Raw genomic sequence first — 14,651 nt, forward strand, 5'->3', positions numbered from 1 at the left:
GCTTTGTTTTGATTTGAAAAGGTGGGATCATGGATTGAGAGCAACCCTGGACTGTATCTCATCAAAGGCCCTGCGGAATTAACAAGTCATGCAAATGTATGCAAATTCTGCCTTTAAACATAGAGGATTTAAACATGCTAATTAGATGCATATTAATTTTGTAAACAGACACATTGTCTGATCCGTAGCAACGGCTTCTCCACTCTTTTGCTATAGGGAAGGGTTTGTGTTTGTGTGAGCTTTACTGGTGGAGGATCAGGGACAGAAGTGGGAAATGGACGGGGAGATGGGAGCTCAGGTCCCAGCAGAGGCTGGGAAGGAGCAGTAAGGATGAATGGACAATGATGCAGAGACACTTCTCTTCATACAGCAGGAGGTGCAGACGAGATGGAAAGGCTGCAAAACTTCGGAAACCTTAAAATTCTTTCATGCTGTGAGTGTGTGAAAGCGAGCCGCCGGCCCATGGTGATGGAGCAGAGGGGATCTCAGGGGTGACAAGGGTTTGATGCTGCAGCTGCCAGCAGGGACCCCTTACCTGGCTATGACAAAGAGCACGCAGCTGACCCCCAGGTAGGCGAGCAGGATGTACATCCAGATGTCAGGAGAGAGAGGGTTGAGGAAGGAGAACACGCTGGGGTTGGTCCCATTGGGCTTCCTGTAGAGGATGCTGACCCCCAGGGTCATGAAGGGCTTGGAGAAGTCGATGGCTTTCTCCCTGACGTGAGTGATGGTCAGAGGAGCCACGGCCAGGTCAGCTTTCTGCAAAGAGCACAGAGGGAGGGGACACAGGCAGGGAGAAAGGAGGAGTTACAAACCGAGGTGTTTCCATCCCCTTGGAGACACCACAGCTCTCACACAGCAGAAATAGGCCAAAAACCCCCAAAGAGCAGCCCTGGAGTTCCCCCCTGCTGCTGCACGCGTGGTACACAATTGCTGTGAAATACAGATGTTGGGGGTATAATGCTCACTGTAAAATACAGCATAACCAAATGGAGGTGTTACAGCCTCTGCAGCTTCTGCCTCGATGCCATGAGCTCTTCTGAAATGGTCAGAAAAATCAGATTTTACAGAGTTCTAGAGTGCCAGTGACCCTTGTCTTGCTTGCTCCTCACCACAAGACTCTATTAGAGCGAGTAGGCTGTGTGCAGACCCTGCTGTTGGCAGCAGTGGTTTGTTGTTCTTGCTGTTGTTGTCCTTCCTTTCATTTGTTGTTGTCCTGCCTTTCACGCTGATGCAGGAGGAGAGGAGGGTGTGGATGGAGCTGCAGGGAGCCATGCTGTGGCAGCGTGAGGTGGAAGGTTCAATTTCTTTCCCCTCAGTCATTCCATGACACAACTTGAGAGGCTCAGTCTCGGGCAGGAGCGCTCCGTGCCTGCTCAGGAGGGAGGTGTGGAAGTGAGACCCTCTGAAGAAACACTATTTAATGATGGACTCCTCAGCCCATCCTGCTGGAGTGCTCTGAGCCCCGTGAAGAATTTCAGCTGAGCATGTTCTTTATCCCGACAGCTTCTACGAACTGTGTTTGTTTCTATTATTTCTGTTATTTACTAATTTGTGTGTTAATTCAGCGAGCAACCACGTTCACTCTCTGTTGGTTAAGTGCTGCATTCGTTCCTCTCACAGCCAGGTTCTTAAAAGCCACAAGTAAACACATCCAAGCTTTCCTCAATATCACCCTCCTTGCCTGAGCTTTGCAAATCATTCTTTGAGACTGTGAACTTCCAAAGAAACATAGACATAAATTACAGCTCTGAAGTTGAGCAGAACCACCCCCCATGCCAGGAGCCTGGACGAGATTTATTTAACATCTGGTTCTGAAAATTAAAATTCTAAATTACCCACGAGTGATAATTACCTAGAGATACAGTAGATTTGTCATTATTCATGGACTTTAAATCAACACTGGCTGGAACATACTTTGCTTCAGCAGGAGCTGGGGGTTCACTGTAGGAACCAGAGCAGATCCCTGGCCTGTGCTGGGGGTAAAGGTTGTACTAAAAATTTCATTTGACCTTGCCAATCTGTGATGAAAGTCAGTGAAATATTTATAAATAGAGGAATCTGGGTCTTTTACAATAGGAAGAGTCTCTCCATGAGCTTCTGAGCATTTACGTGTGTGTGTGTGTGTGTGTGTGTGTGTGTTTGTAAGGGACCCCTCTCCAACGAGTGCAGCCTTAAAACTCCTGAACAGAGGCCTTCAGGAATTATGTAACAAGGGTAAAAATGATGTGTTTTTGTTCTAACATGGCTCTCCAGCTGCCAACCCTGGTTGGTTTCCTTTTCTTCTCACTTTTCAAATGGAAATACATTTTTATATCATCCTGGTTCAGGAAGAGCTCATTTCAGTCACTGGCACTTGTCAAAACCTTTGGAAAATGGGAACAATATTTTCCCAGTGAGCCCATTGTGCCAGCTGTGGTTGTGGTGACATGGACAGAAGCTGAAAGGGTTGGAAGTGGCACTGGTGGCTGCCCAGCCTGAGCTGGGGATGTTCTGCATCCTGGGGACCATCCTGGCAGGTTTGGAGCTTGGCTGCTCCCACCACCTTACAGCACACCTGGAAATTTTGGCTTAGGGCTCCGCACAGTCACAAGGCAGAAATGGCAAAAGAAATGCAGCGTTTTCCCTCCTCCATCACTTCTGTGTGGGTGTCCTGACTCACCAGGGAAAGGCAAGGAAGATGTTGAAGGATTTGGCTATGGGTTTTTCTGAAGGAGGGAGCAAATGTTCTATGGCCAGAGCTTGCTGGCAATGGCCAGGCTGAGGGATCCTTGGCCAAATTTGTCAGAATGATACAGTGAGCTAAAGAACAGCCTGGAGTTTGTGCTTTGCCACAGAAAATGAAAAGAGAGAAATCTGCATGGATGCCCAGAGATCCAGCTGCTTTTAACACAGAAATAAAATTTTATTGTGTGGCTCCAGCAGCTCCTGTGATGTGCTCCCAGCCCTGTGTCCTTGCAGGGAATGTCACATTCAGGCAGGACAGAGCATGGATTCTGGAGCCTGGGCTGGGGTGTGTCCTGAGCAATTAGAGGCAGCACAGGGCTGCACTTCCATATCCTTTTTATCGATGCAGATTTTTCTGAAGGTGGCCTCTAATTAAGGGTTTGCTGACAGAGAGGATCTAAATCAAACCCACCAAGGGTGAAGCTTTGATTTGTCGTGCTCTGACATTCCAAACTGGGCAGTCAATTACCAGACTGGCTGCTTCCTTTACTCAGCCCTGGCTCTTGAGCTGCTGCAGTCAGGTGGGTTTTATTAAAGATGGGGAATTAGAGCAAGTGCCAGTGGCTTTAAGACCCTTGTCCAGAAAAACCACTTAAGCCTGCACCTCTGTTTTACTGGAGCTCACACGTCTTCCAAGTCTTGTGCCTGTTCTTAAGTGTTCTGCTGAATTGAGGCCAAAAAGATGAATTCTGCCAAAGCAGCTACACATCAAACACAGACACTTCTCCAACACACCTCCAAGGGTTTGGATCTCCTCATTCACCCAGTTCCAGCATTTCACTTGGCTGGAACAGCTGTGAGTTCACGGGGCGTTCAGCACAGGGATGATTGTGTTTGCTGCAGAGATATTCGGCTTTCATCAGAACATGCCAAGTCTTATCTCCAAGTTCTCAGTTATCAGGGAGATGTGGCCTGTGGGTCAGGACAGCTCCTGTACAGCTCTGGTCACTGTGGGAATCCTGCAGTGCCCAACCTCAGCCAGAGCCAACCTGCAGACAGTGGCTGGTCATGGAGGAGCCCACCAACAGCATAAGCACCAAGATAAATATTTATTCAGGAAAATAAGCTGCCTCTGTGCTTATTTTGCCAGTCTGCGTTAAGTATTTACATAAACTAATCATGTGTGTGTTGCCTGAGAGACAGAAATAGTGTGTGTGTTTTACTGATTTAATTGTTACCCAGCTCTGGCACTGTCATCCCTCTGTCTCTCTGTGAGAGCTGTGGGAGTGCTCTGGGAGAGCCCAGTGCCTGCCCAGGGCCAGGGAAGCATTGGCTTGGGGCAGGGATGCTCAAGGAGAGTGGGGTCAGTGCAAACTGTCTGAGCCTGAGCTGCTCCTGCAACCTCAACCCTAATTTAGACATCATTTTTGTCAATGGATTTATTAAATAGCAGGGTGAATTAAGAACAGATGTTGCCAGGAAAAGCCTAGCTGTGAGCTGAAGGGGAGGAATGAGGGCCACGAGGTCCTGTTGGGGTTTTTCTAATCTTCACTTTAAGAAAGATCTCCAGAGTTGGAACCGTCATTAATTGCACCTGAGGGATGTGAAGGTTGGGGGATTCTGGTGAGAGTGGCACTGCTGGAGGATTCTGGTGAGAAACAAGCCCTACCCTATGATTCCTGGCAGGTGAACCAGCCACAGGGGACAGGGACACCTGCTGAGCACACAGAGAACCCGGGGCTCCCAATACACACATCCTTCACCTGGATCCCTGAGTATGACCCAGTCATGAATCCACCCACCAGTGACCTGAGCACAAAAGGAAAAGCTCTTCTGGTTTATTTCCACCCTGTCCCCAACACTCAGGTCCTGCACTGTCTAAAAAAAGGTGGAGAACACTTCATCCCATTAAATTGTTTTCCTCTATCCCTGGCCCCAGTTCATGATACGTGAGATAAAACATCCATCAGTGCAGGAGCATTAACGGGGAGCTGGCAGTGTGGTGCAATATGTATTTCTGCCAAAATTTACTGTCAGAAAATGCCCACTTATTGTGGAATTGTTAAATCAGCTGTCAGGAATCGTCCCTAAAGATGGATATTACGAGTCCTCTACAGTTACTATTGGCAGGGATTTCCATTAGAAACCCCAGGATTTACCACATCTCTTTTATTCCCACCTGAAGTTTCAGATGGAATGGCAATGTGATGTGCGCTGTCGCAGCAGAAGACAAGTTTTATTTGTGAACAAGTTTCTGCAAAATGTCCAGAACAACTCATTCTGCTGGTTTTATGGGATTATGCCCACAGACAATAGGGAAGATTTGCAGGCATTTCTTTGCCAGACAACTGGAATTTATAAATCAGAACGGATGGGCCACGGTGTGCAGTGGAGCTTTGCCTGTATCAGTAATAATTTCTATGAATAAACATCAATAGCAGTTCGCTGTTGCTGAAAGGAGGAGGTTTGGCAGTTGTCAGGTTCCCTGTTTGTTGTGAATAAAGGGCTCAGGAGCTTCTGTGCATCACCTGGGCTCCCCAGACCTCCCTGAATACCTGAGTTCAGCTCTCGTGGCCCTTCTGATCAAGGCTCCTCTGCGGGAATGGCCAGAGGGGTGACAATAAGCAGTAGACTGAGGTTACTTCTCCAGGGAATGAACTGAACTCCTCAAAACGGGGACTTTTTGTGCTGAGGATGAGCAGCAGATGAAAGGCAGCGGGGCAGGGCTGTTGCATTCAGCTGCATGAGGCTGTTGTCTCTGGATCTGCTGCTGGGGACCTGTCGGACACAGGGTCGTGCTGTGGCTGCTCTGATTGCTGTTGCTTTTCCTGTTTATGCTTAAGGCCAGATAGAAACACAGGGATTTTACAAAGGATCATAGCCCGAGGCATCCCTGCCTGTGGCCAGGCACGTCTGGATCAGAGAGAGCAGAGGGGGAGGATTTGTGACTGCATCAGTGCTCACTGTGTAAACACCTGTCCCAGCACGTGATTTACCTTTGGGGTGCCAGCTTTTGGGGATTTACCCCCTTGGTGGCAGCACCTTTGTGAAACGTAGATTTTAAGGAATTTAGAGATTTTAGAGGAGCTAAGAATTTAGTTAGAGATAAGCCTTACTAGAATTAATTAAAATAAATGAGTAGGCCTTGATAAAGTTAGGAGTTAGTAGTTAACTAATAATTAATTGCTTGTCAGCACAATGTTTAGTTAGCTGGGTTTATAATGAAGAATACACAAACTGACAAAGAGCTTTTAGAACATGAGACAATTGTGGGCCTCCTCTGTTCTGAAACCAACTGAAGACAAGGAATGGGAGTTCTACCAAGAGTTCATTTGTCAGATTGGCATTGAAAAGGTAGAAGGGTCTGAAGGAGGAAGACTTCATTGACTTCCTCATTTTGGGACCCCTCCCCATGAAAGGGACACTGACCCATTTCAAGGAACAAACCACATGTGCTGAATGGCCTTTGAAATGATCAGCATACGAAGTGTGGAATGGGATGTACCAAAATGATGAATATGTATCTGTATTTTGGGTATTCAAAACTTGTATGGATAAAAAGACTCTGTAATCACCTGGAAGGTGTGGTGTGGATTTGGGAGCGATCCCACACACAATAAACACACTTTTTCTAACTTTAAACTATTAGAGAGTTTTTGTCCGTCACAGTTGGATATCAGTACTAGATCAATATCCATATTTTTTTAATAAATCACTTGTCCCCCAGATGCTGCTGTCATGCACCTACCCCCACCCAGCTCCTCTGAGGGGCATCTCCAGCCCACTGAAGGCCACCCCAGGGGACAGGTGTCCCTTGCTCTGCCCATCTCCTCCTCTCTGAATTTCAGCTCAGCTCAGGCTGAGTTGGCTGATTCCTGGTACGCAGAATCTGCTGCTTCCACAGCTCCCAGGTCCTCTGAGCAACAATAATCACCATTTTAGCCTCTCACCTCACCCCTGGAGCACCCCCTGCTCTGCACAGGTCATTGAGGGAGCTCACACCAGCTCAGCCCACCTGTGTCACAGCTGTCCAAGGGGGCTGAGTGTGTTTTCAGCAATGCAATGGCTTTGTGCACTGAATTAATCCTGATCTGGGTATTTGGCCCTCACAAAATCCTGCCTGCTTTATGCTCCCAGCTGAACGATTCCAATTTGTTTATGAGAAGGAGAGATGCTGGAAACACAGAGGAAAGCCAGCTCAGATATCAAACTCTGGGCAGCCCTGTTTTCATCACTACAACTTGGTTTGAATGCTGTCTCTAACAGTTCTCCTCCTGGGTGTGAAATTAGCTCGATGTGGCCTGTTGCAGTGTCCATGGGTTGTGCCTTTCCCCACGCCAGGGGAAGATGCTGCTGAGGAAGGGCCCATCTGGCTGCAATTTCACTTTGGAAGGCTTTACATAAACGCTGCTATAAAAAGCAATGGCATGCAGATAAAGGAACTAATGGCTTCATGAGGAGCCTGGGCAGTGTCCCTGCAGGCACATGCTCAGCCATGCAGGACAGAGCACAGAGCTGCATCTCAGTGTTAGGAACACTACTTGCAGGAAGAGGAGGTTTGGCCCTTCCCTGCTGCTGTGTGTTGATTTGCTTTTTAGGTAGTTACCCAAGAAGTGCTACAATGCAGGTTTGACCATGAATTTTGTGTTATTTAATGAGATGGCTCCTCAAAACTCCTTCTTATCTATCTCAGTTAGCTGACCACAGCTTTGGGAATGCCTGAAACCTCCTGAGAGCCTTGTGGCGTCTTGCAGGACACTGGAAGTGACATGGTTTGGGCAGAATGACTGTCTGGCTTCTATTCCCTTGGGAAGAATTTGCTCCTTGTGAGCCCTGCAGTGCAGTGGAAGAGCTCCAGAGGCTGCTCCCAGCAGGGAATGAGCTCCAGAGCCCATTCCCAGCAGTGAGAGAGCTCCAGAGGCTGATCCCAGCAGTGAAAGAGCTCCATAGCCCAATCCCAGCAGTGAGAGAGCTCCAGAGGCTGATCCCAGCAGTGAGAGAGCTCCAGAGGCTGATCCCAGCAGTGAGAGAGCTCCAGAGGCTGATCCCAGCAGTGAGAGAGCTCCAGAGGCTGATCCCAGCAGTGAGAGAGCTCCAGAGCCCATTCCCAGCAGTGGGAGGGTTCCAGAGGCTGCTCCCATCAGGGAATGAGCTCCAGAGCCCATTCCCAGCAGTGGGAGGGTTCCAGAGACCATTCCCAGCAGGGAATGAGCTCCAGAGGCTGCTCCCAGCAGGGAATGAGTTCCAGAGGCTGCTCCCAGCAGGGAATGAGTTCCAGAGGCTGCTCCCAGCAGGGAATGAGCTCCAGAAGCTGTTCCCAGCAGTGGGAGAGCTCCAGAAGCCACTCCCTGCAGGCAATGAGCTCCAGAAGCTGCTCCCAGCAGAGAGGCTGGGCAGAGGAGCCGTGTCCCGGCGGGCACTGCCTGGGGCACAGCTGCCACTCGGTGTCAGCTCTGATCTGTGTCACACACATCACTCGGAGCAGCAGAGCTTCCACTGGGACACTGCTGCTCATCTACCTTGGCAGGGCTGTTGTGTAAGAGGCTCTAAAATCTGTGTTTGAGCTGCACGGAGTTTTCCAGAAGGAAAAGCACCAAGGCAGGTTTGCAGAGCTCCCCCATGAGATGGAGTCCTGCTCCCCAGGGCTGTCCTTGCCTGCCCTTGCTGCTCCTGCTCCCTGGACCAGGCCAGCCGAGGGCTGCAGGACAATAAGCAGTAGACTGAGCACGAACTGATTAAGTGTCACTTTGTCCCTATACAGGAACATAATCATATAATCTGCATTTTACAGAAGGAGGAAGCAGTGCACAGAAGCAACTTGTCCAATGTCATTTAGGGCAGAGAAGGCAGATCTGGAAGCCCAGCACAGCTCCTGAGCCACTCATCAGTCCCAGCCAGTGCTTGACTCTCCACACATCCCAGTGACTCACCCAGCAAACTCATTCTTCTCCCATGAATGGTAAGAGCATCACAGCTCTACAGGGGATTATTTTTGTGTCTCTGCTGCTTAGGCTGTGGATTCAGAATGTAGCCAGGACCTGGAGGTGGTCAAGTGCTGCCCCACTTGAGCAGAACACTCAGGAGGAGAGCTCTCTGCACTGCCTGCGCTGCTGCCCGTGCTGCAGAGAGCAGGGCTTCTTTTTGTCCTTAGCTTTCCTTCCAGAGGCCTTCTCTGGGAATCAGATATTCATAAAAACACCAGCTTTTCTCACCTCCATAACTGGGCCCTTGGGATCGCAGGATGTGCTGGAGGCAAGATATCTAATTAGGAAAGTGAGCAACCCCTGGCCGCGAGTGGCGGTTCCAGACGCGGTGACGCTTTGGCGGCTGTGGGAGCAAAGCTGCTGCTGCCAGAGGTTCCCTGGGGCTTAATGGGCTTCTGGAAGTGGCCACGGAAGGAGAAACACAGCTGCTGTGTGGCACAGGGAGCTCCGTGTCCCAGGAGATTTTAGAGAATAAGTTGCTCTTATAGAAAATAAAAAATGAAACTGTCCAGTGCACACCTGCTCCTGCAGCCTGGGTATCTCCTCAGGGCTGGGCTGTATCTGGGACAGGCCTGGGGTCCCCAGGCTGCATTGGTGCTGTGCTGTGGGAATTCAGAGCATCCCTCTGGCTGCCCTGGCAGGTCTGGGACCCTGGCAGGGGTCAGAAACCCTCCTGGACAGAGCCCCCAGAGACACTGGCTGTGATCTCTGGCCATGCAAAAGAGTTTTCAATCTTACAGGATCAATTACCAGCTCTGAGTGTTTGATATGAGTCATAATTAAGTGTGGCACGGGCGCAAAAGTAAAATTTTAGGATTCTAGATGAGGCGTCCAAAGGGGACAAGATGGAGGAAATTGGGTGTGCCTTGTCCTTTTTCTCCTTCTTCATGCCCTCCATGTCTCACTGTGGTGTTGGCATTTTTCTGTTGGTTCAGGCTGGGGACACACTGTCCAACGTAGGTGACAGATATTGGCACGTTCTTGTAAATCCAGCCCAGGGAGTTTCTGGTATTTAATGTTTGTCACATCCCACTGAGGGCAGAGCCCCACACGCTGCCCTGCAGGACAGAGCTGGGCAGGGCAGCAGAACATGTGAGAGATAAACAGAATAAACAACCTGGAAACCAGCACAGACCAATTATGGCTTCTGCTTTGGCAGCGGGACTGACAGAGACTTTCTACAATCTCAGAATCATTTAAATACCACAAATTCCATCACTGTGCCCTTGCCTGTGTTTGTCCTCGGGGGTGAGAGCAGCTCATGGTGCCAGCCCAGGACAGCCCACGTGCCCTGGGCCCAGGGGAAACCTCTGCCCTCCACACACCCACTGTGGGACAGGCTGTGCCTGGAGCCACAGAGCCCATCTCTCTGCTGGGAGAACCCTTTTCAGGAATTAAATTAATATTTGGAAGGCTGAGGAACAGGGATATTCTGGCAACCCGTGTGACAAAGAGCCAGGTGGGGTCAGGAGCTCACTGTGGCTATTCTGGACCAGTGAGAAATGGCACCTGCCCCACCCCAGAGAGACAGATGTCCCACCCAGGGACATCTCCAGGGATAGCCTGGGCAGCCTGGCACAGCCAGCCCACAGGCTCACTCACGTGGTCGATGAGCTCCTTGATCATGCCATTCCACTGCCCCTTCTCATCCTGGGCCCCGTATTTGCCGTCCTCCACCAGGCGGATCTCGTAGGAGAAGCCCAGGATGATGGCCAGCTCCTTCAGGAGGTCGATGCAGTAGCCCTCGAAGCGGTCATTCCCAAACAGGGCCGTGTCGGATTTACGGAACATGACAAAGGGCTCCTCCTGCTCAGGGAAAGCAAAAAATCCCAGTTCAGGGTCAGCTGGAGGCAAGGCCACCTCTGCAGGTCAGCCCCAGCCGCCAGGCACCGGCTCTCCAGGCAGGGCTGGCACTGTGACATGTTGGGAATAAATTAACTTTGCACAGCGCATCAGCTAATTAGCAACCTTGTTTACCCCACAAAATTTAATTTTGTCTCTTCTGAGCAGCCAACTGTTTTCCATTTGGTAGGATTTCAGGGAGAAAAAGAACCATTTCATGCTCTGAAAATGAAGTGTTAGAAACAGTAAAAGAGGGGGAGGACGAACTCAGCTCCGCGCCCTGCACACGGTCCCTGCCATTCACCACAGCGAGCGGGGGGCTGGTGGGTGAGATTCAGAGTGAGGGAGGTGAGGCCACCCCAAAACCTCCCCAAAACTGAGCTCCCTGGTGCTCCTCTGTGCTGGCACTACCTGATGGACACTGCCCTGCTACAGCCCAGGGAAACTTGGTGCTGTGTGCTGCCTGGGAGAGTTGGGGGTGTGTGACCCACAGCAGAGCTGAGCTCCAGCACAGGGCACAGGAGCTACAGCAGTGACCTGTGGATCCCTCCCTAGCAGCAGGTGAAGTCACACAGCGAATTTCAGCATCCTTTGGTGCCTCTCAGGCTTGGGCAGCCACTGAGGATGAAGAACATTGGGGAGCCTGAGGGAAAAACGTGTGGAGGACAGATGGAAATGGAAAATGTGGTGGGCAGCAGGCAAGAGCTGGAAGGCAAGAGGAGGTGAGGTACCTCCAGCGAGTCCCTGGCTCAAATTCGGGGTGTCTGCAGGGCTCCTGTCCTTGCTGTGGGGTGGCCAGAGAGGGAAGGTGAGGGAGGCAAAATCACAGAGGCTTTGTGCTGGCCCTCTGTGATTTTGTCCAGGCACAGGGGGTTTGAAGAGGTGGGAGGGCAGGGCATTGAATCCCTGCCTGCTTTGGTGGGGTGCTCTGAGGAGGGGGCTCAGGTGGGGCTGCTGGTGCTTGTCACTGCCCACCTGCCATCCCCCAGCTCTGCCCTGGGGCTCTGTGCTCCCACAGAGGGGCAGGGGTGCTCCGTGGGCCCAGCAGCGGGGTCAGGAGGGGACGTGGCAGCACACCAAGCCCCATTTGCAGAGCCCCAAAGCCCAGCTGATCGCATCACGCCCATGGAGCTCAGCTTGGCACGAGCAGCTCGGCTCCATCCCGGCTCCCCCGCCGCCTCCTCGGCTTTCTGCTCTGGAATTAGTGCTTTGTTTGTGAATCAGCTGAATCTATGGATCTCGATATAAATACGCCGGCTCCAGAGCAGCCATAAAGCACTATTAATTTTGGGAAGCGCTGTAGGGATTACATACATATTTAACAGCCGAAGCACTGAACATTAGGACGCCACTCGCTTCGGTAATGTATCTCCAGGTCTCAAACATTTCCTAGGGGGTAATTCTGAACTCTGTGAACCACTTATTCACGGACTATTTCACAATTTATTACTGAAAATAGCCAGACATCCAATTCACAAGCTCTCTCAGTTTGCTAATCGATTTCTCAGTGAAGGTGCCCTCAATTTCATAACTTCACAGTTCCCATATTGCTTGGGGAGAGCGGCACTGGCTGCTGGGGTAATATTTCTCTTCCAACAAGTCCCTGCAATATGAGCAAAAGGGGAAAAAATAGCCTTTCATGCTTTTTCTTTTAAAGGCTCCTCCTATGTCTCTTCTCTCATCATTTACAGCAGTGCAGAACTACAAAGGGGTGTTGCAAATGCAAATAACATCTAGGGTTGTATTTCATGCTTCAGACTCCAGCATACGCAGTGGAATTACTGCAGAACTCAGGTCTGAGCACATTCCCTCCTCCCCTGGGCACAGGGATCCAGGACAGTTCTGGTTCCAAGGTGGGAGCCCCTTGGCACGTGTGCAGGCCCATGGAGTGGCACAATTAATGGGAACTGATATCACCCCGTGCCTTATGTAATTTGTACGTGCTCACAGAGCTGGAGATGGAAATGCTGCCTCAAAAAAGCCAGTCAAAGGCAGAAGGCTGACAGTCCCCTCCTGGCTCCATTGTTTTCATGATGCCCTGGCCTTGGAGGGATGGTGGGAACCACAGCCTGGACCCAGACAATTCCACAGCCATGGCAGTGTTTAATGGGAAAAATGCCATGTGGTGGAGGGGAAGTTTGTTAGGAGTGGCTGATTTGCAAGGAGAGCTACTGCAACATCTGTCTTTGGCTTATGTTCTGCTTCCACCTTGCTAAGCCCTTGTTGGGGCTGTCCTGGAGCTCAGCACAGTGTCACAGAGCTGTCCTGGGCCTCAGCACAGTGTCACAGGGCTGTCCTGGGGCTCAGCACATTGTCACAGGGCTGTCCTGGGGCTCAGCAGGGTGTCACAGAGCTGTCCTGGGGCTCAGCACATTGTCACAGGGCTGTCCTGGAGCTCAGCACAGTGTCACAGAGCTGTCCTGGGGCTCAGAGGGTGTCACAGGGCTGTCCTGGGGCTCAGAGGGTGTCACAGGGCTGTCCTGGGGCTCAGCACAGTGTCACAGGGCTGTCCTGGGGCTCAGAGGGTGTCACAGGGCTGTCCTGGGGCTCAGCACAGTGTCACAGGGCTGTCCTGGGGCTCAGCACAGTGTCACTGGGCTGTCCTGGGGCTCAGCACAGTGTCACAGGGCTGTCCTGTGGCTCAGCAGGGTGTCACAGGGCTGTCCTGGACCTCAGCACAGTGTCACAGGGCTGTCCTGGGGGTCAGCAGGGTGTCACAGGGCTATCCTGGGGCTCAGCACAGTGTCACAGAGCTGTCCTGGGGCTCAGAGGGTGTCACAGAGCTATCCTGGAGCTCAGCACAGTGTCACAGGGCTGTCCTGGGGCTCAGCACAGTGTCACAGGGCTGTCCTGTGGCTCAGCAGGGTGTCACAGGGCTGTCCTGGGGCTCAGCACAGTGTCACAGGGCTGTCCTGGGGCTCAGAGGGTGTCACAGGGCTGTCCTGGGGCTCAGCACAGTGTCACAGGGCTGTCCTGGGGCTCAGCACAGTGTCACTGGGCTGTCCTGGGGCTCAGCACAGTGTCACAGGGCTGTCCTGGGGCTCAGAGGGTGTCACAGAGCTGTCCTGGGGCTCAGCACAGTGTCACAGGGCTGTCCTGGGGCTCAGAGGGTGTCACAGAGCTGTCCTGGGGCTCAGCACAGTGTCACAGGGCTGTCCTGTGGCTCAGCAGGGTGTCACAGGGCTGTCCTGGGGCTCAGCAGGGTGTCACAGGGCTGTCCTGGAGCTCAGCACAATGTCACCGGGCTGTCCTGGGGCTCAGCACGGTGTCACAGAGCGGTTCTAGGGCTCAGCAGGGTGTCACAGAGCTGTCCTGGGGCTCAGCACAGTGTCACAGGGCTGTCCTGGGGCTCAGAGGGTGTCACAGGGCTGTCCTGGGGCTCAGCAGGGTGTCACAGAGCTGTCCTGGAGCTCAGCACATGCCAGTCCCCTGTGCCCTTTGGCATGCAGAGAACAGGGTGAGTTCTCTGCCCATCCCTCCAGCATGCTGGCATCAGCAGGGGATGGGGCCTTGGCACAGTGGGACTCTGCAGCACAGGGACAAGGGACAGGGACCTGGCTGGGCAGAGGAAGCAGAAGAGCTCAGGCAGGATGAGCAGGAGCTTCCTGGGCAGGAGAAGCACCTGCAGGGACAGGAGCAGGGCTGGGCAGCTGAAGAGGAGGAATTTGGCCAGGACCAGCATCTGTGGTTCCCACTGGCCTGTGCCAGCCTTGCTGGCCACCACATGGGGACTGGCAGCCTGCTCAGGCGTGGTGGATTGGGGGTGTTTCAGGTCACTCTGTGCAGGGGCACGGGTGCCCCGTGAGCCCTGCCCACGATCAGGACCTCTTCCAGCAGAGCTGCACTGGGGTGCTGTGAGCTTTCAGAGACACTGGATATCCCTGGGATAGCCCTGGGGCTGGTGGGGAAGGACAGTGGCAGGCTGGCAGTCCCCTACCAGCACCGTGGTGACAATCAGAGATCTGTTGCTCAGCGAGTCCGTGACGTTGGGCCCTCGTCCTTTGGAGATTTCCGTGATGTTCAAACCATCAGAAGGGCTCCATGCTCCAACCTGAAAGGAAGCAAAGCAGCACAGTGAACCCCCACGTCCAATGCCTCAATCCTTACCTGCATTCCTTAATCCCTACCTTGCATTCCTCACAGCATCCTACGGGCCTG

General features: G+C 52.0%; 1 protein-coding gene across 3 annotated transcripts in view; it reads right to left on the minus strand.

The window, feature by feature from the left end:
• Positions 1-14,651, minus strand: part of GRIK3 (glutamate ionotropic receptor kainate type subunit 3) — a 121,693-nt gene that overhangs the window by 17,293 nt on the left and 89,749 nt on the right. For all 3 annotated transcript variants that reach the window (XM_021554851.3, XM_021554852.2, XM_021554853.3), the window contains 3 exons: positions 14,431-14,544; positions 10,254-10,457; positions 536-759 (listed from right to left, as the gene is read on the minus strand). In XM_021554851.3, coding sequence (XP_021410526.1) covers positions 536-759; positions 10,254-10,457; positions 14,431-14,544 — 542 coding nt within the window. The remainder of the gene's footprint in view (positions 1-535; positions 760-10,253; positions 10,458-14,430; positions 14,545-14,651) is intronic.

This window comes from Lonchura striata, chromosome 26 (genome assembly GCF_046129695.1).
Source record: "Lonchura striata isolate bLonStr1 chromosome 26, bLonStr1.mat, whole genome shotgun sequence".
Lineage (NCBI taxonomy): Eukaryota > Metazoa > Chordata > Aves > Passeriformes > Estrildidae > Lonchura > Lonchura striata.